This window comes from Henckelia pumila, unplaced genomic scaffold (assembly GCF_033568475.1).
Source record: "Henckelia pumila isolate YLH828 unplaced genomic scaffold, ASM3356847v2 CTG_674:::fragment_3, whole genome shotgun sequence".
NCBI lineage: Eukaryota > Viridiplantae > Streptophyta > Magnoliopsida > Lamiales > Gesneriaceae > Henckelia > Henckelia pumila.
The window spans coordinates 65,730-93,496 of NW_027331881.1; the positions used below are offsets into that span (position 1 = coordinate 65,730).

Sequence of the window (27,767 nt, forward strand, 5' to 3'; positions counted from 1 at the left end):
TTCCAAGAATGTACATGAGCATGCTGAACATCTCTGACTCATTTTACAGACTTTGAGAAATGAGAAATTATATGCTAAGTTATCGAAATGTGAATTTTGGTTGCAGAAAGTTGTGTTTCTTGGGCATATTATTTCAGGTGATGGGATTTCAGTGGATTCAAGCAAGGTCGAGGCTGTACTGAATTGGCCTAGACCTACATCAGTACCAGAAATACGGAGTTTTATGGGCTTGGCAGGTTATTATAGACGTTTTATCAGAGATTTTTTCAGCATTGCGAAGCCTATTACGCAACTGACTCAGAAGAATAAGCCGTATGTCTGGACTGAAGCCTGTGAAACTAGTTTCTTGGAGTTGAAGAAAAGGCTTACAAGTGCACCTGTCTTGACGATTCCATCAGGTACAGGTGATTTTGTTGTATATTGTGATGCTTCTCACAAGGGTCTGGGTTGTGTGATTATGCAGAGAGGTCACGTTATCGCTTATGCTTCGAGACAGTTAAAGCCACACGAGACTCGATATCCTATCCATGATCTGGAGCTTGCCGCTATTGTTTTTGCATTGAAGATATGGCGACATTATCTTTATGGTGAGAAGTTTGAAATCTTTTCAGATCACAAAAGTTTGAAATATCTGTTTTCGCAATCATAATTGAATATGAGACAGCGTAGATGGCTTGATTTATTGAAAGATTTCGATTGCAAGATTAAATATTATCCAGGAAAATCTAATGCAGCTGCGGACGCCTTAAGTAGAAAGGTATGTTCTTTATCCTTGTCTACGATAGGTGTATCTCAAATGGTGGAAGATTGTTGTCTTTCTGGATTAATATTTGCAACAGATATGCACCCTATCTGTGTTTGTGCTATACGAGCTGAGCCAGAACTTTTGATACGAATCAAAGAAGCACAGAAAGAGGATCAGAATATTCAGAATTCGATTGCTATGGTCAGATCTGGACATCAATCTGAATATCAGGTCAGTGCTGATAATGTGTTATATGTGAATAACAGACTTGTTGTTCCAGATGTTTCAGCTTTGAAACAACAAATCTTGAAAGAGGCTCACAGTAGTCGATTCAGTATTCATCCTGGTGGCAGAAAAATGTATAATGATTTGAAAATGCAGTATTGGTGGAAACAAATGAAGTCAGATGTGACTGAATTTGTAGCCAGATGTTTGAATTGCCAACAGGTAAAAGCAGAAAGAAAAAAACCAGGTGGTCTATTGCAGAGTCTATCAGTTCCAGAATGGAAATGGGATCATATTTCCATGGATTTCGTTACACAGCTACCACGTTCATCCAGAGGGTGCGATGCCATTTGGGTGATTATTGATCGTTTGACGAAATCAGCATGTTTTATTCCGTACAGAATGACGTACAGACATGATCAGATGGCAGAAATCTACGTCAGAGAAGTGGTAAGATTACATGGTGTGCCTAAATCTATTGTTTCAGATCGAGACCCTAGATTTACATCACACTTTTGGCATAGCTTGCAACAAGCTCTTGGTACTCAATTGCATCTGAGTACAGCTTATCATCCTCAAACAGACGGACAGTCAGAGCGGACTATCCAGACACTTGAGGATATGTTGAGAGCTGTAGTACTAGATTTTGGTACTAGTTGGCAAGATTCATTACCACTTGCAGAATTCTCTTATAATAACAGCTATCAGACGAGCATTGAGATGGCTCCTTTTGAAGCATTGTACGGAAAGAAATGCAGATCACCGTTGTACTGGGATGATATCTCAGATGTTCCTGATGTTGGGCCTGATATGATCCGAGAAATGACAGAGAAAGTAAAGCTTATTCAGAAAAGAATGAAAACAGCTCAGGATAGACAAGAAAAGTATGCAAATATCAGGCGACGACCTCTATCTTTTGATCAGGGAGACAGCGTTTTCTTGAAGATTTCTCCGTTTAGAGGTACGATCAGATTTGGAAAGAGAGAAAAGTTATCTCCACGTTTTATCGGTCCATATGAGATTATCGAGAAGATAGGCGATCTTTCTTATCGACTTGCTCTTCCTCCATCTTTGTCTGGTATTCATGACGTATTCCATGTCTCTATGCTGCGGAAGTATCAGCCTGATCCTTCCCATATTCTTCAGCCTGATGAAGCTGAACTTGACGAGACTCTTAGTTATTTTGAGTGCCTATTCAGATTCTTGATCGCAAAGACAAACAGCTCAGAAACAAAATAATTCAGCTAGTCAAAGTTCAGTGGAGTCGACATGGCATCGAAGAAGCGACTTGGGAGACTGAGTCAGACATGAGACAAAGATTTCCAGAGTTGTTTCATTGATGTGAGTTCTTATTCTGTTTTCCGTTATTTCATTATCTTATGTGTATACAGATTGTCTATACAGCTTGCTTGTGATTTCGAGGACGAACTCATGTCTTAGTGGGGGAGAAATGTAAGGCCCGGGATTATTTAATTTTAATCCGAGAATATTTAATTTGGGAATATTTAGAGTTTAGAATTAAATTCTAATAATTCTTAAATTGGAAGGATTGAAATTGAATTAAATCGCTTTTCCGGGGACTGAATTGCAAATAGTCAAAAGTTCAGGGACTAAACTACAAATATGCTATATATATCTCATTCTCCACTTGAATTATTCTGAACACACGTGATATATCATATTTTGGAGAAGGAAAAACAGAGAACTCGGCTGAACCCTTTTCCAAGCCATTTTTGTCCGTTCAAGCTTCGATAACTCGCGCTCCGGTTGTCAGAAATTCCAGATAAATATATATCTGCGATCACAGCTCCGAGACCTTCAATTTGGTACATGTTTTATTCACATATCTCAGATTTTATTTTTATGTGAAAGATGGAAAATTATGATTTTATCATATATGCGTATATCAGCTGTACCGATCGTGTATTCGCAGACGGTTCGGAAAAAGACTGTCGTTCGGATTTTATATGAATTTGGGAAGAATAATTCGAACACTACCATGTTTGATTGATACTGATTTTTATGGTAATGAGATGATATGTTAGAGATTATAAGTTATCTGGATTGTTGGATTGATTTGGATATTGTTTGGATTGCCGGTTTTAGCCGTTATGCCGTCGATTTGCAAAATGTCAAGACTTTGATATTGTTGATTGAACGAAGCATGGTTTGAATGGCATCTGACCTTGTTAGTTATTCGATATGTAATTTATCAGCTTTCTATCGAAGTTGCCGAACTCGAGATCTCCGAGTCAAACCGAGAAGGATTTGAAGCAAGGTTTGCTAGCATTTGCACTTGAGATTGAGTTGAGAAGTGGAGCAACCTTTTGATATGAATTTTCATTGATGTACTTGCAAATTTGAAGTACTTTCAGACGTGACATAGAAAGGTATAAATGACAGCAAATCCAGATGGGATAGAACGCTTGAAATAGCTTTCATTTCAAGTATTCCCATGTCAATCACATACTTGTTTCTTTATATTTCTTATGTGATTATTTGTTTGTATTGCTTTGTTTGCTTATATGCTTAGTTGTTCAAGATGTGTTTTATAGCTTTTAATGCATACAGCTTATGTTGCATTTATCTTGAACTCCAGCCTTAATAGCACAGAGGGCAGCCATCGCCTAGAGTGCAGATGACGTTTGGAGAGCTGTAGTGAGTGGCATGGAATGTAGATTTATTTCTAGAGTCAGCTTGACTCATGGCACAGAATATGGATTTATGTTCAGAGCCAGAAGACTCACTATAGTTGTACCAAAGTCAGAGGACTAAAATACTTGATGCCGCCTCGAATGGGAGTGTCGGTGGTTTGATAGTTATTTTATTCATCGGGATCCCAAAGAACTAAGTTTTATTGATATCAGCTTGATAGCCTTCCTTTTGCCATTTGCATTGCATTCACGTTTATTATCTCGTGTTTAAAGTTGTTTATACTGGGATTTTATTCTCACCGGAGTTATCCGGCTATTGCTTTGTTTTGTATGTGTGCATGGCAATAGGTGGGGCAGGAGCTAGTCAGAAAAGACAAGGATAGCTCGAGATTGAGGCATAGCAAGTGAGGACACGGGCTTAAGTAGCACGACTTGTACTTTATGTTGTTGAACCATGCTAGAAGTGATACAAGAACTTTGTATATTATGGCTTGAATACATGCTAGTTTATGTTTATTATGTTTAGAAGCTTGTAAGACGTTATAAGATAGCATGTATTTGATTTTGTAGCATGTATAAAAGATTATGACTTGTTTATCCATTCTTTGGCAGCAGAGTTTTGATAGCATATTCCCCGATCGAGCGAGACTCTGCCTTTGAAAAAAAAAATTTAATTCTTTTAAGTACTTGTTTTATTGTTAATTACAATAAATTGCTCTAAGATAAGATTAGCAACCCGGGTCCCCACAGCAGCACTCATGTGGCGTCGGTACTGAGCATGATTTTTGGATGACCCGTTACCAGTCATCATGTTGCATGCATCATATATTTACGTGTACTCATGTTTATGTACTGGGCGTTAGCGCTCACGTCCTAGTTGTTATCTTGGACACCCTATTCCATGGGGCAGGTCGCAGGATGGACGGAGCTGGTAGTTCAAGGCAGGACTAGGGAGCAGGAGCCTTGAGGATTTTATACAGCAGGATTCGATATAGCTGTATAATGTTTACTGTTTCGATTTGGTTGTATCACTACAGATTTAAGTCTGGATTATGTTACTAAGCTAATATGTAAATTATGGTTTCGTTTCCGCATGTTTTACTCTGTTAAGTTATTTTGATGTATTAAGTTTAATGCATGCTATTAGTTGCCAGTTAGTAGGTGATACCATGCAGGGTCACTACAATCTGGATACCTAGAACAAAATTTGCTTCTCCCAAATCCTTCATATCAAAATGTTGAGCCAACCATCTCTTAGCAGATGTCATCACCCCCACATTATTTTCAATCAGTAGGATGTCATCCACATATAACACGAGAAAAATCACCTTGTCATCTAAAACTTTCTTATAGACACAAGGCTCGTCAAGATTTTGATCGAAACCATAATCCTTCACAGTATGATCAAATCTGATGTTCCAAGATCTAGACGCTTGCTTAAGTCCATAAATAGACCTTTTAAGTTTGCATACTTTATGCTCTTGACCGTTTTGGATAAAATCATCTGGTTGCATCATATAAATGCTTTCGTCAAGATTTTCATTTAGAAATGTTGTCTTGACGTCCATTTGCCACACCTCATAATCAAAATGAGCTGCAATGGATAAGAGAATCCGAATAGACTTTACCATAGCCACAGGTGAGAAGGTTTCATCATAATCGATCCTTCTCGTTGGCTAAAACCTTTAGCTACTAATCTAGCCTTAAAGGTTTCTATTTTTCCATCTATTCCTCCCTTTCTCTTGTAGACCCACTTACACCCAATAGGTTTTACCCCTTCAGGCATATCTACAAGATCCCAGATAGAGTTAGTGTACATGGATCGCATTTCTGAGTCCATAGCACTCCTCCATTGGCCAACGTCTATATCCTCCATAGATTTTTTGTACGTAATGGGATCCTCCTCTTGTTCTATAGAGACTGCCTCTAAAGACTCTCCATAAAGCAAGTATCTAGAAGGTGGTCGGATGACCCTCTCACTACGTCTAAGTCGTGGAGGTTCTTGGTTGATTGGATTTGATTGTTGGTTCCTTGAGTTTCCTTCTTCACCATGTGCCTCATTCTCCATGTCGGTACGGTGAGGTGAATTAACATTAGGAACATTATCTTTCACCATATCAGTTGTTCTAAAAACAGTGATTAATGGTGGTATAGATGTGAAATCAAATTGAGTAGGTTCAGTTCGGATCTCTAGAGTAGATGATGTTTCAATAATCTCTTCCAAAAGAACCTTACTCTTTGATTCACGATCTTCTATGTATCTATCCTCTAAGAAGGTTGCATTTGTACTCACAAATACCTTCTTATCCTGAGGACTATAGAAGTAGTATCCTCTCGTTCCCTTAGGATATCCAACAAATACACATGCTTCTGATCTAGATTCCATTTTATCCATCTTTCTCTTGAGCACATACGCAGGACACCCCCATATCCAAATATGTCATAGATTAGGTATACGCCCATTCCACAATTCTAGGGGTGTCTTAGAGACAGACTTAGAAGGAATCATGTTCAATATGTATATTGCAGTTTGAATGGCATATCCCCAAAAGGATGTATTGAGCGTAGAGAAACCTAACATGGATCTAACAATGTCCAACAAAGTCCTATTTCTCCTTTCCGAGACACCATTTTGTTGAGGAGTATATGATACGCTCAATTGGGATAAAATCTCATTATCTGATAAGTATGCTCTAAAGTTACTGGATAGATACTCACCACCTCGATCTGATCGAAGTATTTTTATGCTCTTACCTAATTATTTTTCCACTTCATTTCTGAATTCTTTGAACTTTTCAAAAGCTTCAGATTTTTGGGACATTAGGTAAACATAACCGTATCTAGAGTAGTCATCAGTGAAGGTGATGAAGTACTGAAATCCGCCTCTAGCTTGAACACTAATTGGTCCACATACATCAGTGTGCACTAATTCCAAAACATCATTGGCTCTATGTCCTTTAGATTTAAAGGACCTCTTAGTCATTTTACCCTCCAAACAAGATTCGCATACAAGCAAGGATTCCACCTTTAAATCACTTAAAGGACCATCTTTTACCAACTTTTGAATCCTATTAAGGTTGATATGACCAAGCCTCAAATTCCACAAATAAGTTTCATTAGTGGGAGATAATTTTATTCGTTTGTTGGATTGAGTGTGATACAAAGAGCTGTCAACAGATTTTAAGACATACAAATCATTATTCAAATGTCCTTTGCATATAGGAGCTTTATTCAAGGAAATATCAACCACCATTTGTGAAAAATGGACAAAATATCCTTGTCTAAACAATAAAGCAACATAAATCAAATTTCTAGCAATGTCAGGAACATAATAACAATTTCTCAAAACCAAATGTTTATTATTCTGAAAATAAAGATAAACGACTCCAACAGCTCTTGCAGATACCACAGCTCCTGTGCCAACTCTAAAAGTATGTTCCCCTTCATTGAGCTCCTTGGTTACTTGGAACCCATGCAATGAATTGCATATATGATTAGTGGCTCTAGAATCTACAATCCAAGTATCAGTAGAATCAACCACTAAACAAGACTCAATAAATGATAACTCACCACCACCTTGCTTTTTGGAAGCTAGGTATCCTTGGCAGTTCCTCTTCCAATGACCCTTCTCTCCACAATGGAAACATTTTCCTTTGGGTTTGCCATCTATTTTGACTTTCTTTGCCTTTTGCTGGGGACCCTTTTTGTTGGGCTTCTTCCTCTTATTATTTCCAAATTTACCTTTCGGTTTGGAATAGGATGGTCCAACAGAAGCAACAGCAAGTGCATCACCACTTTGAGTTTTAAGAACACTTTCAGCATTTTGGAGTTCCTTCATCAACTCAGTCAGGGACATGTTTAGCTTGTTCATATTATAGCTAACCTTAAATTGTGAGAACATCTCAGGGAGAGTCTCAAGTGCCATGTCAACCTGAGTCTCTGATTTGATTTCAGCCCCTAAAACCTCAGCCACATTGAATTGACCGATCAATGCAAGCATATGATCCCTCACGGGCATCCCACGTTTCATGCGCATGTTCATAATGCTCCTAATGGCTGCTTGACGTGCCTGGCGTACTGTTTTGTTGCAACACATTTGAGATAGATCCCAAAATATAGCAACGAGCCATCTCATCAGAACGGACCCACTTATCATAAGTCTGCCTTTGTGCAGCAGTGGACTCCACCGTAGGCACCGAGGGACATTGTTCAGTAAGCACATATTTATGTTTCTCCGCAGTTAAGACAATCATCAAATTGCGTTTTCAATCAATGTAATTTTCCCAACTAGTTGGTTGTTTGTTAAAAGCATAAACAGTGACAGTGAGTTTGAAGACATTTTTCTGAAATTAAAATAAATTAAATGAGCAACACATGCAATAAATAAAATGACATGTGTTATGCATTAAAAAAAATGCATTAGTAGACCCAAAAACTAATACAACACAGCAATGACCTAAAAATCCAAAATCAAATTATACTTTTCTTTAGAAAAAGTAAACACGATTTATAGTTAGGCTGGGATCCTCCTACTAAATTCAATATATCTAGCATCTCATGCAATATTAATTTTGTATTGCTTGATTTTGGCCATCAAAAATACATTGTTTGACTATTCTATAGAAATTTCTCACAATGTCATTGACTTAAGTGTATACCCTTATATTGATTATTTTTCAAGTACTTAATTAATTATGTCACCTATAGGGTGATCAAAATTAATTTTACTTTAAAAATTATCACCATGTCAGGTCCAATCAAGTAACCGAAACAGTGCAGCCCTCCTATAGGGAGACCAATGAAAATTGGCACGAGGCATACACAAATTCTTACTAATAGACTAATAAGGGAGACCATGAGCTCATATTAAAATACACCCTTCACACTTAATATTTTTTAAAAATAATTTTGGGTTTTATCCAATTAATAATATCCTGACTATTTTAACTCATAAAATAGTTCAATTATTAATCAAAAATTTATTTTTTATATATAAAAATAGAAAATAAATAAAAACTTATTTTATGCATGACAATGTAGTACCTAAGCGGTGTTTATGCAATATACATGGCATGATATATGAATGACATATAATGCACATAATAATTAAAGCAATAAGCAATAATTAAACAAGAACAAGTTTATGGCCCATCCTAGACACAAAAATACAAATAAATTAATTGAACCAAAAACTGGCCCAATCCTTCAATTTAAATGCTTATGTGTCCAGCCCAGTCTATATTTGACCCAAGGCAATGTCCCAAGGCCCAGCAGAAAACCCATGAATCACGACCCGGTTCATGTCCACGACCCAAAAAGCCCATGGACCAAACCCGTGACCCATGACCCGCATTCCTTGCTTGAGCCCTAGCCACGCCGCCACCATGTCCAACGAACCGTCGCCGCCGCCGCCTGGGAATTCACCGGAAACATAACACAGCTCGGCACTTCGCCAAAAACGGAGAAGACCACCATCAAATTTTCTGCCGATTCGAAAACGAAAACAGCAGCCGAAAAAAAAATTGAGCTTCTCTGTTCCAGCGAATTTGATGGCTACGCTGCCAAGTTTCAGCCCACGCCTCGATTGTATGCAGCCGTGCGAAGACTTCTGGTGGAGTTGCGACGGTGTTCTTGGGTGCTGCGCTCCAAATCTGAAGATTTCATGGTGAATTTCGTAATTCACAAAATAGGCCCCCGGATTTCTGAAGAAGATGCACTCTGGTCCCTAGTTGCTTTGGACGAAATTGCAGATTGACCCTCCAGAATTTTGAAACAATGGCAGAAAAATCCAGTTTCAAAAATTACATTAAAAATTGCAATAAAATAAACAAGGGGAAACATGGAGTCGTAATCCACCCACTTGGTTACAAACTCAAAAATTACGAAATACAATTTCACCAAAATCTAAAGCCATAAACTGTTCAGAAAAAAAATTATATTTATTCATCCAAACCATAATCACATAAATCTAACACCGCTTTAAGCTAAAACATGCATACAAAATTAATTAATTCGAAATACGCAAAACATTATCAAAACATGTGGCTCTGATACCATATGTTAGCCAAGACTGAGAAAATCGAATCACAAAAATTAATTTTATGTGATTCCAATAATCTCATAAAACAGGATCATGATTGTTTTACGTATTTAACACGAATTAATTAATTCAACATACAAAGGAATTGAGATTACCCTTGAAGCGTGCTTTACGTTGTCTTATCTGCAACAGATCTGCAACTCAACGCTTCAAACCTTCAAGGTTTCTCCGGTGTTCTCACAAAATCAAAACGTAGGATAATTGTACGTGGTTACAATTTTCTGTCAGACTACGTTATATCAAGTAGTCTAGAAAGATAAGATAATTTCAAAAAAAAATTATCTCCTTTTCATAAATTAAAAGATTATCAAAGCGTATCAAATCATATCGTATCGGTAAAGTTTTAATTAAATCTTTACATAGATAAAGATACTATAATCATATTAATTTATTCCTACGAAATCCATAAATTATAACTCATATAATTTATTTGAGTTTATTTTTGAGCCACCAAAGGGACCTGATCGGACCCAATTAAATTAAACTCCAATAAATTAATTTGATCTAATCAACTCATGATTAATCAAGATAATTTATTAATCTTATTTTACTCCACTAAAAGAACAAAATTGCACTCTTAATTTAATTGAAATTACTGAAGCATAAAATCAATAATTACATCCTCAGATTGATCAACCCAACAACCAACACGATCAAACTTATACAACATGCATGAACATTAATCAATATTCAATGATAATTACGTAGCAAACTAAAATGCAATGAAAATAAACTTGCACTCTCTTCATTTATGAACTTATGGTTAAAAGAAATATAGGCGATGCAAGGGATATAGATTAAAACGTGGGAATTTACATTGATGACTCTAAAAATGCATTTAAGAAAACATATGATTAATAATATACTGTTATATCAAATTAAATTTACTTTCATTACTTTATTTTTAAATAAGCATCTAAAAATATCTATATGTTTTTAATTAAAATATGAATGCGCTATATACATGTTGCATGTGTGCTATGTCCACCAGTGATAATAAGCTCGGCCGGTCATGATGTTATTTGTTTATTTGGTTAAAAGGTAAAGCGATAAAAAGACATAATTCTATGCTATTTTTTTAAAATCGGATCGATCGGTTCGACTCGTTCATGAATCTCTTAAATTGGACGGAAATAATTTCAAAAACTGGTTTTTCGATCAAATCGTTCAGAACCGGTCACAAACTTTGGTAAATTTATATTTTTATTTATAGTATTTGAGCTAATTTTGATTTTTTTAATTATAAAATATATAAATAATTAGATTTGATACTTTGATATTATATATATATATATACACACACAAATTTAAACTTTTTAAAATCTAAAATATATCAATTGAGATATTATATTATTATTTTATATATTGCGATAATATTCTAGTTTTACCGTTCGGTTCGATATTATATCGAACCGATTAAACCACTTTTTAAAAAGTTTATCAGTTTGATTAACGACTTGATAAAATACTGAACTTCTAAGTGCTGACCTCCGTCTAGCCTCTTATATTTTTAATTAAGATTAATTTAATCATATTTATTTTTATTCGTAAAAACCCTAGTTACCAATTGATTAGTGACTAGTGAGATATCTAATAACAAAGAAGCATATTTTTTAAAAAATAAAAAGATTCTAGAAGGATTTTTCTTTTTTAAGTTAAGGATTTTTTATTTTTAAATCGGGTCTTTCACCCAATATATGGTTTCAAATTCGAGATATTTGTGTCAGTCAGTTAAATGAGTTCCAAAGTATGACTTAAATTTTTTTTTTTTTTAAAAATAACTACTAAGAGGAAAAATACGATACTTGAGCCTTCTAAAAGAGTTCGATCAGAACTATAAATTACTTCTCACACTTTCTATGTAAAATACTTATTCTCAAGGATTCTTGATATACCATGAATTGAAATGTAAAATCATAAAGTAAAATTTATGCAAATTAATACTTAATATTAGTCACATCCACATACGCAACGTGTGTTGTAAAAAAAACTTAAAATGTGAATATTGATCAGATTTAAACAAAACATGAATATTTATTATTATTGTTGTTATATTTTTATTTCTAAAGTATCTAAATTTAAAATTAAACTGGAGTACGAAAAATAGAGCATTGACGCATGAATTTTAAAATAGAGATAGTTTTTTTTTTGTTTTTGTTTTGTTTTGTTTTTTTTTGCTTTTTTTGAAGGGTATTTTAAATATTTCGTATCTGGTTTTATTAAATTAATATTAATTCGATTACAGTGCTTACCAAATCAGTTTTAATCCGATTACTAATTGATACTATTTTTTAATAATATAATAAGATATTAATAATTTTTATAAAATAACAATTTTTTCTCGATTCATACTTGGACCAACTTGCTAAACTAACAATTTCGATAACTTAATAAAAAAAAAATTGGAAAATTCTTATGGAGTATAATTAATTATACGGTCCTCTCATATCATAAATTAATACAGCTGTAAAATTATAAACATAACTAGTATCATTTAGAAAAATACGTTTCTAATGATTTTTTTTGGTTGAAATTTAACTTTGGTATTTTTAACTTTTTCTCTCGTTCTCATTATACATATCCAAAGCTCCCATATTGTTTTCTTGAATTGTGCCAAAAATTGTGAAAATTATTATTTGTATGGGTGATTCCTTTCGCATAATTATATTATCATTATTTTTTGACGGGTATTATATTATCATTATTGGTTGTATTGTGAGTGATAACTTGTTACTATTTTTATTATCATGACATAATTTAACTCATATTTTAAAAATTATATATAATTTTGTTATGAATTCTACTAATGGAGCCCTTTCAATTCGAATTAAGATTTTTTTTTTTGAGTATTTGATACTTACTATGAATCAACGACATGGCATTTGTTTATTAAAAACCAGCATTTCGCTTATTGCGTCTTCGTATAATTCGTTTTCTTAACAAAAACAAAAAAAATACAAATAAATTTAAAATTTTTAAAAAAATATAAAAATATATATAATTTTTTTAAACAAATAATCACAAAAACGCAACAAGTATATCAATTTTAGAAAGTGAATGATATTTTCATAATAAAAAAAATAATCAAATGACACAAAGTGATTGTCATTTTAGTAAATAATAAAACATCTAATGTCTGAAAAAATTGTTTATTAAAAACCAGCATTTCGCTTATTGCGTCTTCGTATAATTCGTTTTCTTAACAAAAACAAAAAAAATACAAATAAATTTAAAATTTAAAATTTTTTAAAAAATATAAAAATATATATAATTTTTTTAAACAAATAATCACAAAAACGCAACAAGTATATCAATTTTAGAAAGTGAATGATATTTTCGTAATAAAAAAAATAATCAAATGACACAAAGTGATTGTCATTTTGGTAAATAATAAAACATCTAATGTCTGAAAAAAAAGACATATAAAATGATTAAATTACCTAATAATTTCGATTTTATTGAAAATTAAATCATGATATTATGATTAAATCAAGTTTTATCGATTAATTAAAAATTAGTTAATTAAATAATATCAACTATAATAATATTGCTATAATAATATAGTAAGATAATACCATTTAACATTAATGTACCGAATTGTATAATCAGTTCTAAATTTATGATCATAGTAAAACAATGTCTACAACCTTAAAAAAAATAGTTTGGGACTACAAAATTCCGGTTACAAAAAAGATTTTTAATTATAAAACAAAAAAAAATCAATTTAAAGATGGAAATTCACGAAAACAAAACAAAAAACAAAATCCTTTTTTCTCGTCAATAATATTGTTAATCTACTTATTATTTTTATTATTATTCATATTATTTTTTCACTCATATAATTACATTTTGTCATTTTCGGATAAATAATCTTAGTAACTTACAAGCCTAATTTTGCTCTTATAATATTTCAGCTTTAGTAACTTACAAGCCTAATTTTACAAGACTAAAAACTGAGAATTAACTCTTTTAAGTTATCAAAACACAACAAAAGCTATATCATCGCATTGCCTACCACGACCACTTGCTACACTATCCACAACATACAAAATGCAACACATTCTCAACTATAACAACTCAACAAAACTAAAACTATTACCACCAACTAATTACCATCACTCGGAACATAGAACCTTCAAGAACAAAAACCCTTCAATCAACCTCTTCGATCTTCGGTCCGGCGGCGGATTCAGCGTCCTCGCCACCCGAGCCGGCGGCACTCGTAGGCACGTCCCCACCACCTTGATACATCCTAGAAATTATGGGATTACAAACATTCTCCAACTCCTTCAACTTGTGCTCGAGCTCTTCGACCTCGGCCAACTGATTCCTATCCAACCACTCGACCGTCTCCTCCACCGCCTTCTCGATCGTCTCCTTGTCGCCGGAGCTCAACTTAGACGCGAACTTCTCGTCCCTCACCGTGTTCCTCATGTTATACGAGTAATTCTCTAGCGAGTTCTTGGCCTCGACTTTCTTCTTCACTTCCTCGTCCTCTGCCCTGTACCTCTCTGCATCCTGCACCATTTTATCTATCTCCTCCTTGCTCAGCCTACCCTTGTCGTTGGTGATCGTGATCCTGTTCTTCACGCCGGCTGTTTTGTCCTCCGCCATCACGTTTAGTATACCATTGGCGTCGATGTCGAACGTCACGTTGATCTGTGGGACGCCTCTAGGGGCAGGGGGGATCCCGGATAGCTCGAATTTCCCAAGGAGATTGTTGTCTCTCGTTCTTGCTCTTTCACCTTCATACACTTGGATCAAAACACCGGGTTGATTATCCGAATACGTCGAGAAGATCTGCTCTTTCTTGGTGGGAATGGTGGTGTTTCTTGGGATCAAAACAGTCATCACCCCACCAGCAGTTTCCAGGCCGAGGCTCAGCGGCGCCACATCGAGCAGCAACAGTTCTTGAACCTTTTCATCCCCTTCTCCCGTCAAGATCGCCGCCTGCACCGCGGCCCCGTACGCCACCGCCTCGTCGGGATTGATACTCTTGCAAAGCTCCTTCCCATTGAAGAAATCCTGCAACAGCTGCTGAACTTTGGGAATCCTAGTCGATCCTCCTACCAACACCACCTCATGAACTTGGGACTTGTCGATCTTGGCATCCCTCAAACACTTCTCCACAGGCTCCATACACTTCAAGAACAGATCCATACACAATTCCTCGAACCTCGCCCTCGTGATGGTCGCGTAAAAATCGACCCCTTCGAACAAAGAATCGACCTCGATCGTGGTCTGTGTGGTGGAAGACAGAGTCCTCTTCGCCCTCTCGCACGCGGTCCTCAATCTCCTCAAAGCCCTCGCGTTCCCACTAATATCCTTCTTGTTCTTCCTCCTAAACTCCGCCACGAAATGATTCACCAGCCTGTTGTCGAAATCCTCCCCTCCCAAATGCGTATCCCCAGCAGTCGATTTCACCTCGAAGATCCCTTCCTCGATCGTCAACAGAGAAACATCAAAAGTCCCTCCCCCAAGATCGAAAACAAGTATGTTCTGCTCCCCCACCCTCGACCCCTTCTTGTCCAATCCATACGCTATAGCAGCAGCCGTAGGTTCATTGATGATCCTAAGCACATTCAGCCCAGAAATCGAACCCGCATCCTTCGTCGCCTGCCGCTGCGAATCATTGAAATACGCGGGAACGGTGACGACCGCGTTCTTGATCTGATAACCCAAGAAAGACTCCGCCGTCTCCTTCATCTTCACCAGCACCATAGAAGAAATCTCCTCCGCCGAAAACTTCTTCTCCTCCCCCTTGTACGAGACAAGAATCATGGGCTTCTCCCCTGTCCCCGCGACCACCTTAAAAGGCCAGAGCTTCATGTCGTTCTGCACCGATGGGTCGCTGACACGGCGGCCGATGAGACGCTTGGCGTCGAAAACGGTGTTGTGTGGGTTCATGGCCACCTGATTCTTGGCCGCGTCGCCGATGAGACGCTCGGTGTCGGTGAAAGCTACGTAGGAAGGAGTTGTCCTGTTTCCTTGGTCGTTGGGGATGATCTCCACTCGGTCGTTTACCCATACTCCCACACAGCTGTAAGTGGTGCCGAGGTCTATGCCTATAGCTTTGTTATCTTTAGCAGTGGCCATAGCTAAAGTACTATATAATATAACAACACAAAAACAGAAACTTTATAGTTCTTCTTCACTGAATGAATTGCAAATCCTCGAATCGATTAGATGTATATGTATATATGTGTGTTTATATGTATATATATACATGTATTTAGATGGAAGAAAGGAGTAGTAGCTAGAGATAAACTTGAAGGTGGTGGAGAAATCTGGAGTGGAGTGGAATTGTTTTCATTCCGAAAATGCCCTTTGGAAATGGAGAATATTAGTGGGATAGAAGGAGGAGTTTATGGGAAAATCAAAGTGTTGTGGCGGTAAACGGGGATGGAATAAAATGGTGACGTATGGATGATTGCTGAGATGTCTGAGTCGGTGGAAGGGTTCCGCGACACCTGGCTGCCTTCATGTCACCGCAAGGGACTTTGTTGATGTTCAATTTTTTTTTGCTTTTCCTTTAGCGATTCGAAATTATAATTGAGCCTCGAATCTCAAAATTTATCAATTTTTAGACATTAATGTCACATTATAAAAAATATAAACTAGGGTTAATTACATCAACAACCATGTAAATAATAATAAAAGCAAAAAACACCCTATTTAAAATTAATAGCATGTTAAATCATATTTTTTTTAAAAAATAGCATAAAAACCCTGAGTTCTTTTATGGTGCCCAACAACTATGCTCAACTTCGTGCCCACCATATATAAGTCAACTCACCTATTGTATATGGTGGGCATGAAATTGGGTATAGTTGTTGGGCACCATAAAAGAACTCTAAAAACCCCTATAACAGAGTATAAATGTACCCGATTTTGTATAACATAGGGATAGAATGTGCTGTATTTTAAAAAACTGAAGAATGCATTAATCTATTAATATTTTTAGAAAATTTTATATCTTTTAAACTTTTCATAAGAAAGATTAATGCAAGTTTCCCAGATAAACTATAATGCATAGGTTGTGTTTCATAAACACTAAGTTAGTGGAACATAGAGGATAAAAATGGAAAGAGTGAAGGTTGAGAAAAAGACTGATGTATGTGTAAAGAACATGAATATATAATATATATTTATTATATATTTAGAAAATGATATTTATATTTCAAAAGTTTATGATTACATTTCATTTTATTTCTTACAGAGTTATTCCTACTTAATTATTTCATATTTTTATTTGACTAATATACTCTTGTGTATAATATGATTTAAACTGAAAAAATCGAAAATCCAAATAAAAAATACCGAAAACCAAACCGAACCATAAATATCCGAATTTCTTATTTTGTTTTTATAACTTAAAACCGAAATTATTATGATTTGATCACGGTTTTATGTACTTCAAAACCAACCCGACCGTTTCAATGCGTAAGGAATGAGCAAAACCTGGAAAACAAGGAAATTGTCCGTGCCTTAACCCAGACAAGGAAGTTGACTGGGAGTCAACGCTTTCTTTTACATTTCCATTAATTGAGATTAGTTTAAATACACGAAGAGCAAATAAATAGAAGCTTGAGCCTGTGGACTAAAGGAAACAAGAAAAGATCACAAACTCTAACCAACCCTAATAGAAATGAATAAAACGAACATATCAGCTATACACACAAAGTAGCAGTCATCGGAGTCGATTCAGGACTAGTTGCTAAGCCTAAACCACAATATCATCAGAAGGCAAGAAAATAAAATAACTTGCTCATCAATTGATATCTCATCCGTCCCAGTCGTCTAGGACAAAGCTGAAACTGTTAGCATGTTGTTTGGAAGAACTCTTGAATGATCTTAATCCGGAAGATTCCAAGAACTTGAAGTTTTCTTGGATGTGGAAAGTACCAAGAATTTTAATGAGTAGCACGAGTGTTTCTTCAAAATCTTGAATGATCTTAGTCAAGGACGTTTCAAGAACTGTCAAGCGAGGTAGATTAGTGTTTCTTGAGCAGGCTAAATTAAAAATCCGTAGAACTCACATAATTTGATACTTTTCCATTTGAGGGAGAGCTTTTCTCTACAAGATCAAATCTGATTCTTGATACCAAAAAACACCGACACACCATTTCTCATAGCTTCTGTTTCATCTGCAATATATCAGTCCTAAGGCTTTGCTCTTCTACCTGCCCAGGAACGGTCAAGCTCATCAATTGGTGCAAAACCAATGAAATACAAAGGCAAATCACAAATAAAACATTAGGAAGGGCGGGCAAATCCTTTCATGATGTCTATCTAGTGAACATCTGAGATTTCTTATCGCTATCCTTAAATTTCTTATATTAAATTAGAAATTGGCACACGACCGGCTCAACAGTTGAAAAATGAAGGGGGCAGGGGTTGGGGGTAAGATAGGAGCTCTAAGCTGCTAATAAGGAAGAAAAATCAACGTCAGAACAATTATCATATGGCAATCCGAACTTCCCACGTGTCACCATTAATAGCACTCTTCAGTCTTGTCATCTCACACATACTTATAATATAGCCACTAAGGGGTATGGTAGATGGGAAAAAAAAAAGAATTTAATATCTAACAAAAGTTCTTTGTCCTCACCTGAAATGCAGCGGAAGAGCCCATAAGCGATTCATATTCATCAAGCAAAGCTCGTTCTTGTGCTGCTATATCAGCAAGTTCAGAAACCAAATGATTCATCCCCTCCACCTATATGTGCAATTGAAGTCTTAGAGGTAGTTCATTTGAATATGCCATACATAAGCGCAATGAAAGTTATAATAGATATAATCAACTAAAATCAAATTAATGTTAAAAAGCATAAAAATGCACGTAAAATGGGAAGCCCTCAAACAATGCAAACCCTTCTATTTATCGAAAATACAACAGATCAAAATAACCCATATTCCAGAAGCCAATGAAAACAAGAATACTTTCCACGAATAGAAAATTTAAACAACTAAGATATGTGCTGTCTCATTCATAACCTACAAGACTACAAGGTGATAGACACCATAATGACCATATGACCCAAAATTAAAGACATTGAGGTAATTGTGGTGTCAATATTATTGTCCATAATTAAATTAAGGTTACAATGTTGAAACACTTTCTTCCAAAGTTCCAATTTTTGTAATCTTTAGGTAGACCATGCGTTTAAACATTTTGTTACTGAGCCGCTAGCTATCATTCAAAGGCCCAAAAGAGAGCAGTGCGTAATCATTTGTAAGGGAAAAAGTTTCCTATCCCTTTCCAGCTCACTGTCCTTCTAAAGTCAGCAGCTTCATTATATTAGTTTAGAGTAACTCAAATTAATAGACATATAATTCCTGTCTCCTGACAAGGTCCCTCAGTTGTCCATCTAGAAAATGCACCCTTGAAACCAGATAGTAGCTGGAGAATTTCACTAATTTGTGACCATAAATTCTACTTGTAGTAGACCAGCCAATAAGTTTTGTGGGCTAAGTTAAAGAAATAGCATGCAATAACATTCTTCCCCTTGTGTTAGCAAACAGTCGAATGTGATAGGTATAACAGCAGAATTTCTCGGACCTGTGGAAGTATGGAACATAGCGAAGATCCCATCGCCTGCATCACGTCCACAGCTGAGCATACAGCTGCTTTGACAGTCTCAATATCTCCCTAGAAAATATTTGATTAATTAAAGTCCGCAATAAAAAAATTTAGCATCAAGGACTAGTCAGCTAGTTACCTTTGCTCCTCCAGTTATTGGAATGCGGATGGTGCTAGACTGCAGATCTTGGATGGCTGAGGTTAATGAATTAGCATGATCTCTTTCAACTGAAGCCCACTCATTAAGTCCAGTCAACTGAGAGTTGCATTTCGGTTAGTAAACATAAAGCCAGCAGTTTTGACTACAAATACTGGTCATGAGGCCAAACAAATATAGTTGCATGCATCATCATATTGTCGGAATACCACAATAAAAGAAAAAGGACGACCAATCGAGATATTTTGCTGGTTAACGTGAACAGAGGCATGTTTTAACATGCTCAATACATTAATTATGATCATGTATGCATTTCTCATTGGCCTAGCTGTTAAGGATAAGCTTGTAATTATCTGCATGATCAACTACTGCAGCCACTGAAATAACCGACAATCTTATTTTACAAACTTTACAATCTAACGTTATTGAAATTTCTCTCCTCCTGCACTCTGTGAGATATTTCTTTTTGTCAACCATGCGACTCATTTCTATCAGATCATACTTCAATGTAATAAAATTGTGTGACACAGACAAAACGGATAGTTCTGTAGCATCTCAGAAACTATTCCATGAGATCAGGTGAACAATCGCCATTTGTAAGAATTTATTGAGGTAAACTTGACAAACATTGAGACACTGCAACATTCTCCCTTGGAACCATGATTTTACAGTAGGAATTAGCACAAGTATCAATATAATCCATTAAATCAACCCACTTGAACTCCAAATAGCCCATGGAAATTCCTATTTAAATGAGCATGAGATGCTTTGAAATTAATAAACATACAACAGTCAGTAGAACTGATGTTATGCTTGAATAAAGCCAACAGATGTCACCAAATAGCAATTTCTATACAGGACAGACGGTAAGTCACATGTCCCTAATTAGTTTTTGTTGTCCTTCTATCCCTGCCAAAAATAAATTATCCTGCTCACGAGAAATTTGTGGTATATGTAACTCAAGAAAGATGTTTTTTCCAGATAAAGCTTGTGATCTTCCTAGAATCTAATCCATAAAGAGCAAGAGGCATTTGAAACTCAACCACGTTGATTAAGTAATAAATTTTTTCACTAAAGCAGATAAGGTTAACTTCTAAGTAAGTCAAACATCTTAAAAAGTAGAGATTGATTACATTATTGTTCAAAACCGAGAAAATCTTCAACTGGAGGCTCAGCTGCTGGAGATCAATCCTTTTCGCTACTACCGAGTCTAGCATATCTACAGTTGTTCTCCACACGCTATAAAGCAAACCCTGAATCATCAAATCAACTCATGTGTGTAAATAGATAAATATGCATTTGATTTAAAGCAGAACAAGAGAAAACAACACATCTGCCAATAGCTCATAAATTTCGGTTTCATTGTTGATACTTGAGAGAGAAATAATTAGTTGAGCTCAAATATGCTCATGAGGAGATACTAAACTTTGCGTCTAAATGTCACAACATAGGAGATAAGAAATCTTGTGCATAAATGTCACAACGCAAGAAGTCAGCAATTGCAACTAAAGGCATGCTCAAGTTTCAGTAGATAGTCTCAAACCTCTGCTTTTACTTTTTGAGAATGCAATGCAGCATCGGTTCGGGCGTTTGCATATCGCCATTGCAAGTGCCTATTATATAACAGGCGCAACTGATGAACATCTTCAATGTGATTTGCAGCTTTCTTTCCTTTCTTAACATCGACAATGAAACTAAGGACAGAAGCAGAACTCTGAGGTTGTCTGGACGGGCTGGATGGTCTAGTCTGAGCTGGACTTGATGCCCTAGAAGGATTGGTAGCCTTTGTTCTAGATGGACTGACCCCTCTAGACAAAGAGGGCGAGGGGGATGGAGGGCGTGATCCAGGATTTGACACAGACTGAGCTTTAGTTACTGAATTCAACAACTGTGTTCTATCTGACGAGCTCGAAGAGCGGGACTTTTGTTTACCCAGTGAACTGTCATCAATTGAACATCTATTTCCACTATCATCACGGGATAATAGCATTAACAAATCACTGGAAGATTTTTGTAAAGGTTTGCTTGCCCCATCCAAAGATAACCTCCGAAGGGAAGGTACACCCGTTCCTGAATGGGGTAGAGATGAAGTTCTGTTAATTCTATCCGTCAGATCAATACTTCTATTAAAAGTAGAAGACACTTTTCCACCAATTCTGCTTGGCCATCGATGCTGATCAACTAAGCGAGCATGTAGGGTATCAATGGGTTTAGAGTTCTCAGATTGATCAGAATTCTTTCCTTTCATTGGACTCCTCTTCCTCTCCGGTGTGGGCATTCTTGAAGCAGGTGTTTCAGCTTGTCTACGAGTTATATTAGATGATGGCTTCAGTGTACGATCGGTGAGGGTATGAGATACTGGTTTCTCTTTCTTGCTCGTAGGAACAGGGATTGTATCAGATTGGAAAGAAACACTGAGACTCCGCATAGTAGATGGCCATAAAGACTCTGGCAATCTATTGCCCACCACTTTTTTTGACGCCAATAGCATTTCCGCAGATGTATCCTGCATTGGTGTTGATGGGGTTGGACTGGGTGGTGTTGATGGTCTAGAGGGGCGTTTTCTTTCAGCTGAAATAGCTCTTTTTGGTGCCAATACAGTTGAGGTTGGTGATGTCCTACTGGAATTAGGTGAAGGGCAGCGTTTTGGTCCATTGGCTGCAGAAAGTGTAGGTGACCTATACCTAGAACTGACTTCTCTGGTTCGAGAGCGATGGGTGGTTTCATTCTTGTTATCAGCTGGAACTAGTGGCCGTCTCGATGTCTCTGCTGTAGATTGTGTCTGCAGTGCTTCTGATTCACATACATCCATAAATACACCACATTGATGTCCCTTTTCATACACTATTGACCGCTATAAACGTATTTTCAATAGGCTTTCACAAAACCCAATTAATCTATTCTTACTTGCACCAATCGAGTTACAGGATCTTCTTTCCTACTGAAAATCTGCCACATTAATTTGCATCCAAAAAGTAAGATACCACAGATGGAAAAATGAGAAAAGAAGAGAATCAGGAATGATAAAAAGGAAAAGATGCACAAAAGAATATATCTTTACAGACACCCAGATCTCAATGAAGTTGAACTAGAAAATTTCAATCAAGAAAGCTTTTAAGACCCTCCAACCTGGCCCAAATCCAGACAGATCGCAAACCAAAGCAACAGTGTCAAGAGGATACCAAACGAAATGAAAAAAGGGGGGAAGTAAAAATCACAATAAACGGAGAAAATACAGTAAATTTAGCCATTCCCTCAGTAAATTGGTAAAGAGTAGGAGAAGAATTGGCGCAGAAAAGTGGTACAGGAAATGGGAGGGTGTAGGTAGGATAAGAAAGCCCTTCTTGCTTTCACTTTTACCATTTATATTTTATTTCCTTCTCTTATTTCCTCTTTGTTCATGGTCCCCAGCCTTTTGTCCCCCCTCCTCACGGGAATGCCATGGTTGGTTGAATTGGAACTGCGTTTACAACAACTCACAAGCAAATGCACACACAAATTCAGTAAATAAACTCACATTTAATAATAGAGTTCTCTGCCCCTCTGTGCGTTCGTCCTTCCCACAACCAACTTTTCATGAAAGGAATTCGGTGAAAATGATGCCTTTTCTTTCTCTGTCAACCGCATTGCAAGATTAATTACGTGAATACATCTTACTTTTTCATGATTAGACTAATGAAAAAATTGCCTCCAGAGAAGCAATAGTTAAATTAAATCAAAATAAATGTTCGGGAAAAATTAAAAACAAGCCGAGTATATTACCCGAGTCCAACATGGTACTTTTCAGTAGTAAAATAAGGAAAAATGTTCAGATTAACAATGATACCCATAAACCCAACTTACTGTGCCATTATCACACATAACAACCAAAAAAAATATTATTTTATAACTATTAGCCACTAATAAACATGAATTAAGCATCATTATGTGGGAAAAAAAAAAAGTCATGTTGCATACATAAATGTCGGGCAATAAAAGCAGAAATTTTTTGCGTCGACGATTCAATTTACTGATAATCTGCCTTAGTCTGTTAATTTTTTTTTCCCGAACTTTTCAAGCATTGTAGATTTCAAGTATAATCTTCGTAAAATAACACCTCCACAAACTTAATAATAATAATAACAAATAACAATAACCATCATAATCAAAATCGGTGACTTCCGTAAAATTTATTCAGATTCTTCAAAATCCTGCAAGCCTGTAAGCGGAATTTAATATTCCAACAGAATTTTCTCATATTTCTAATCGAAAAAAATAACAAAAAAAAAAAGTCAACAATCCAAAGCACATCATACGCAGCGATCGAAAATCAAACTAGTGCCACACGCCCAGAAAATCAATAATATTTTCACGAAAGTTAAACCAAAACCATGATGATCGTACCTGTATTCTCCGGCGGCGACGAAGATCAGTGATCAGAAAGTTCGAAAATTTCGTAAACCATAAATCAACACACGTTTTTCCTCAATAATAAATAAATAAATATAAAGAGGGATTCAACAAAATATAATATGAAAAAAATAAAAATTCAAACGAGAGAATTTCTGCTAAGGCACGTTTTGATAGAGTGATCGAGGTGGCGGCGGTCGTGTTCGCGCCATGATCATCTATTTATTTATATCATATTAAAAATTAAATATAAATATAAATATTTTGATAATTGATTAGAATATTTTTTATTATTTCGGAAATTTATGGGTTTAATTAATAATTAAGATCATTTACTTATTCTAGTCCATATGAATAATATATTTTTAAAAATAGCATATTTATTTTTTAAAAAAAACTTAAAAAGATATCATTTTTTACTAAAAAATATAAAATATAGTCTTTTATAAGTTAATAATCTTAAAATACCTTTTTTTTATTTACATTATTTATTTTCTTGATGAATAATTAATTGATGATCGTGATAATAACAATAACAATATGAAATTAATACGACTAATAATAATAATAATAATAATAGTGGTGATAAATAGTATTACAAAATGAGAATTAATTAAGTTAATTAAATATAATTATTAATGATAAACCTAGAAATCATGTTGATATTTATAAATTATAATAATGGTAATGAGTATTATAATACTAAATAAGATGAAATGACTTGATATTTCATAAAAAGGAATAATAAAAATTAAATACGTAGTCTGAAAATTAACAGAAAATAATAATAAATAAGCTAATTGTTGTGAAAAAGTAAAAATTTATGATAAAAAGTAAAAACTTAAAAACTCAAAATATATCAAACTCTACACTTTATAATATTTTTCTCTCAACTCAATTGTGTTTTTCATCACAAATGAAGACCTATTTATAGATCCACGTTTGAGATTAGTCCAAAAATTAATATATCATCATCTACATCATCACACACTAATTTTCAACATTTTACAACTCAATATTCAACATTCAATATTCAACAATAATAAAATAATATATTTACAACACTCCCCCTTGTGATGATGATCGTCATATGATGTTTGTCTTTATTACGTGTTTTATGTTGTCTCGTTAAAAATCTTACTAGAAAAAACCCAGTGGGATAAAAACCATACAAGGAAAAAAGAGTGCAGCCACGTAAACTCCCCCCATGTTAACACAAGTGATTCTTCACATATTCCGTAGATTGCGCATCCCAATGTTATATATATATGCTTTCTGAATATTGTCGTAGGAAGTGCCTTTGTGAAGAGATCTGATGGGTTCTCACTTGATTGAATGTAACAGATATCAATATCTTTGTTCTTCTCAAGTTCTTGAGTGTAGGCAAAGAACTTTGGGGGGATATGTTTGGTTCCGTCACTTTTGATGTACCCTTCTTTCATTTGAGCAATACATGCAGCATTATCTTCATACAGCGTCACATGCTTCTTGTCTACTGATAATCCACAAGAAATTTGAATATGTTGTGTCGTTGATTTTAGCCAAACACATTCACGACTTGCTTCATGTAGCGCAATAATCTCAGCATAATTTGATTAAATTGTTACGAGTGTTTGTTTCTGTGAACGCCAAGAAATCGCGGTGCCTCCACGAGTAAATACATATCCGATTTGGGAACGTACCTTATGTGGATCAAATAAATATTTAGCATCAGCATAACCAGTGATACTTTGATTGGTGTCTTTTGAGTACAAAAGTCTCAAATATGTCGTTCCTTGTAGATAACAGAATATATGTTTAATTTCGTTTCAGTGCCTCTTTGTTGGATATGAACTGAATCTTGCCAATAAATTTACAGCAAAAGATATATCAGGTCTAGTGCAATTTGCAAGATACATAAAAGCACCAATGACACTTAGATGGTTTAGTACATGTCGCCCGCAGGGCACTACCATGCGGGTGATGTGTAACCCCATAATTGGTCAAAATTAGTGGGGCCCACTGATTTTAACCAATCATGAGCCGCCACATCACCCGCAGGGCACTACACTGCGGGTAGCATCTACTCAACCCACTTAGATATGGTACTTCTGGACCAAGAATAACTTCATCATCTTCACATAGGCGGAATGGATCATTTTCTATGTTTAATGATCTTACAACCATGGAGTACTTAATGGATTTGATTTATCCATATTAAAACGTTTAAGGATCTTTTCTGTATAATTTGCCTGGTGAACAAAAATTCAACATTCTTTTTGTTCGATTTGCAAACCCAGACAGTACTTAGTTTTTCCAAGATCATTCATTTTGAATTCTTCCTTCAAGTACATCATAACTTCTTGAATTTCTTTATTCGTTCCAATTATGTTTAAATCATCAACATATACGACAATAATTACACATCCGGATGTTGTTTTCTTGATGAAAACACAAGGGCATATTGAATCATTTACATATCCTTTTTTCATCAAGTGCTTACTTAGCCGATTATACCACATTCGGTCGGATTGCTTCAACCCATATAATGATCTTTACAATTTTACAGAATAAAATTCTTTGGGTTTTGAACTTTGTGCTTTAGGCATCTTAAATCCTTCAGGGATTTTCATGTATATATCATTATCAAGTGATCCGTATAAGTAAGCTGTAACAACATCCATAAGACACATTTCCAAATTTTCAGACACTGCCAAACTAATCAAATATCAAAACGTAATTGCATCCATAACAGGAGAATACGTTTTTTCATAATCAATTTCAGGTCTTTGAGAAAAACCTTGTGCAACAAGTCTAGCTTTATATCTTACTATTTCATTTTTCTCATTTTGCTTTCGAATAAAAACCCATTTGTATCCAACAGGTTTTACACCTTCAGGTGTGAGGACTATAGGTCCAAAAACATTGCGTTTATTTAGCGAATCCAATTCAACCTCGATGGCATCTTTTCATTTTGCCCAATCACGACGAGTTTTACATTCACCAAAAGATTTTGGTTCATGATCCTCATTTTCATTTATGATGTCGCATGCCACATTATAATAAAATATCTCATCAATATCTTCTATATCTTTTCGGTTCCATATTTTTTCAGTATTAATATAATTGATAGAAATTTCACGATTCTCGTCAGTTTGTGGTTCCGACAGAACATTTTCATCATCAGGTGTTTATTCTGAAACACCATTTTCTATTTTATGATCATCGTGTTTCTCTATGCCTTTTCTTTTCTGAGAATTTTTATCCGTGGAACCGACTGGCCTTCCACGCTTCAAGCATTTTATGACATCATGAGTGTCTTCAATTTGTTTCTTTGGAATTTCAATTCGAGCAGGGGCATTTACAACATGTATATATGATTTTGTTATCCCATTTGTGTCTGCAAATGCATCTTGCATTTGATTTGTAATTCTTTGCAAGTGCACGATTTGCTGTACATCTTTCTCACATTGTTTGATCATTGGATTCAAATATAACAATGATGTTACATATCATGTGATTTTTTTCGATGTGTTTCTGTTTCCCCCCTAACATTGGAAAGATTTCTTCGTTAAAATGACAATCAGCAAAACGTGCTGTAAACACATCGTCTGTCTGAGGCTCAATATATCGAATGATTGATGAGCTATCATAACCGATATAAATACCGATTTTTCTTTGAGGACCCATTTTTGTTCAACAGTAATTTTCATTGACATACAATAGTCATTGAAAGTTTGGAAAGTAAATTCTCCAGCATTATCAAGTTTTATTTTCTTGATTGTATAATCGAAAAATTGATTCCGCAATTTTATTATTTGAGCCATTAATCTTGCAAATGCCACATTCCGAGTGGACAATAAGCATACATATGACCATATGCTAGAGGCATCGATCAATACCATAAAATATCGAAATGGTCCACATGGTAGATG

General features: G+C 35.4%; 2 protein-coding genes across 5 annotated transcripts; both read right to left on the reverse strand.

The window, feature by feature from the left end:
* Window positions 1–13,850: 13,850 nt before the first annotated feature.
* LOC140873588 (heat shock 70 kDa protein-like) lies at window positions 13,851–15,873 on the reverse strand. The gene has a single exon (XM_073276770.1). It carries the CDS (start codon window positions 15,818–15,820, stop codon window positions 13,877–13,879), a length of 1,944 nt encoding a protein of 647 aa, XP_073132871.1. The 5' UTR covers window positions 15,821–15,873; the 3' UTR covers window positions 13,851–13,876.
* Window positions 15,874–17,832: 1,959 nt separating this feature from the next.
* On the reverse strand, window positions 17,833–24,034 carry LOC140873581 (AUGMIN subunit 8-like). 4 transcript variants are annotated; one of them, XM_073276759.1, is made up of 8 exons: window positions 23,848–24,034; window positions 22,982–23,078; window positions 21,008–22,413; window positions 20,598–20,717; window positions 19,447–19,563; window positions 19,287–19,376; window positions 18,336–18,443; window positions 17,833–17,907 (listed from the first exon to the last, which is right to left on the reverse strand). In XM_073276759.1, the coding sequence occupies exons 3-8, from the start codon at window positions 22,274–22,276 to the stop codon at window positions 17,854–17,856; spliced, it is 1,758 nt and encodes a 585-aa protein (XP_073132860.1). In that variant the 5' UTR covers window positions 22,277–22,413; window positions 22,982–23,078; window positions 23,848–24,034; the 3' UTR covers window positions 17,833–17,853. The 4 variants fall into 4 exon arrangements, with proteins under 4 accessions (XP_073132860.1, XP_073132861.1, XP_073132863.1 ...); XM_073276760.1 differs by having other exon boundaries at window positions 22,594–23,078; XM_073276762.1 differs by lacking the exon at window positions 22,982–23,078.
* Window positions 24,035–27,767: the final 3,733 nt, after the last annotated feature.

Bases quoted from the DNA above. Each gene is read 5' to 3' on its own strand.
- LOC140873588 (XM_073276770.1), bottom strand. From the start codon at position 15,820: ATGGCCACTGCTAAAGATAACAAAGCTATAGGCATAGACCTCGGCACC.
- LOC140873581 (XM_073276762.1), bottom strand. From the start codon at position 22,276: ATGGATGTATGTGAATCAGAAGCACTGCAGACACAATCTACAGCAGAG. The intron at 19,564-20,597 runs GTAATCAATCTC...TGCAACTCTCAG, and splicing joins TCTCGGTTTTGAACAATAAT to TTGACTGGACTTAATGAGTG. The intron at 19,377-19,446 runs GTAACTAGCTGA...AATATTTTCTAG, and splicing joins CAATAACTGGAGGAGCAAAG to GGAGATATTGAGACTGTCAA.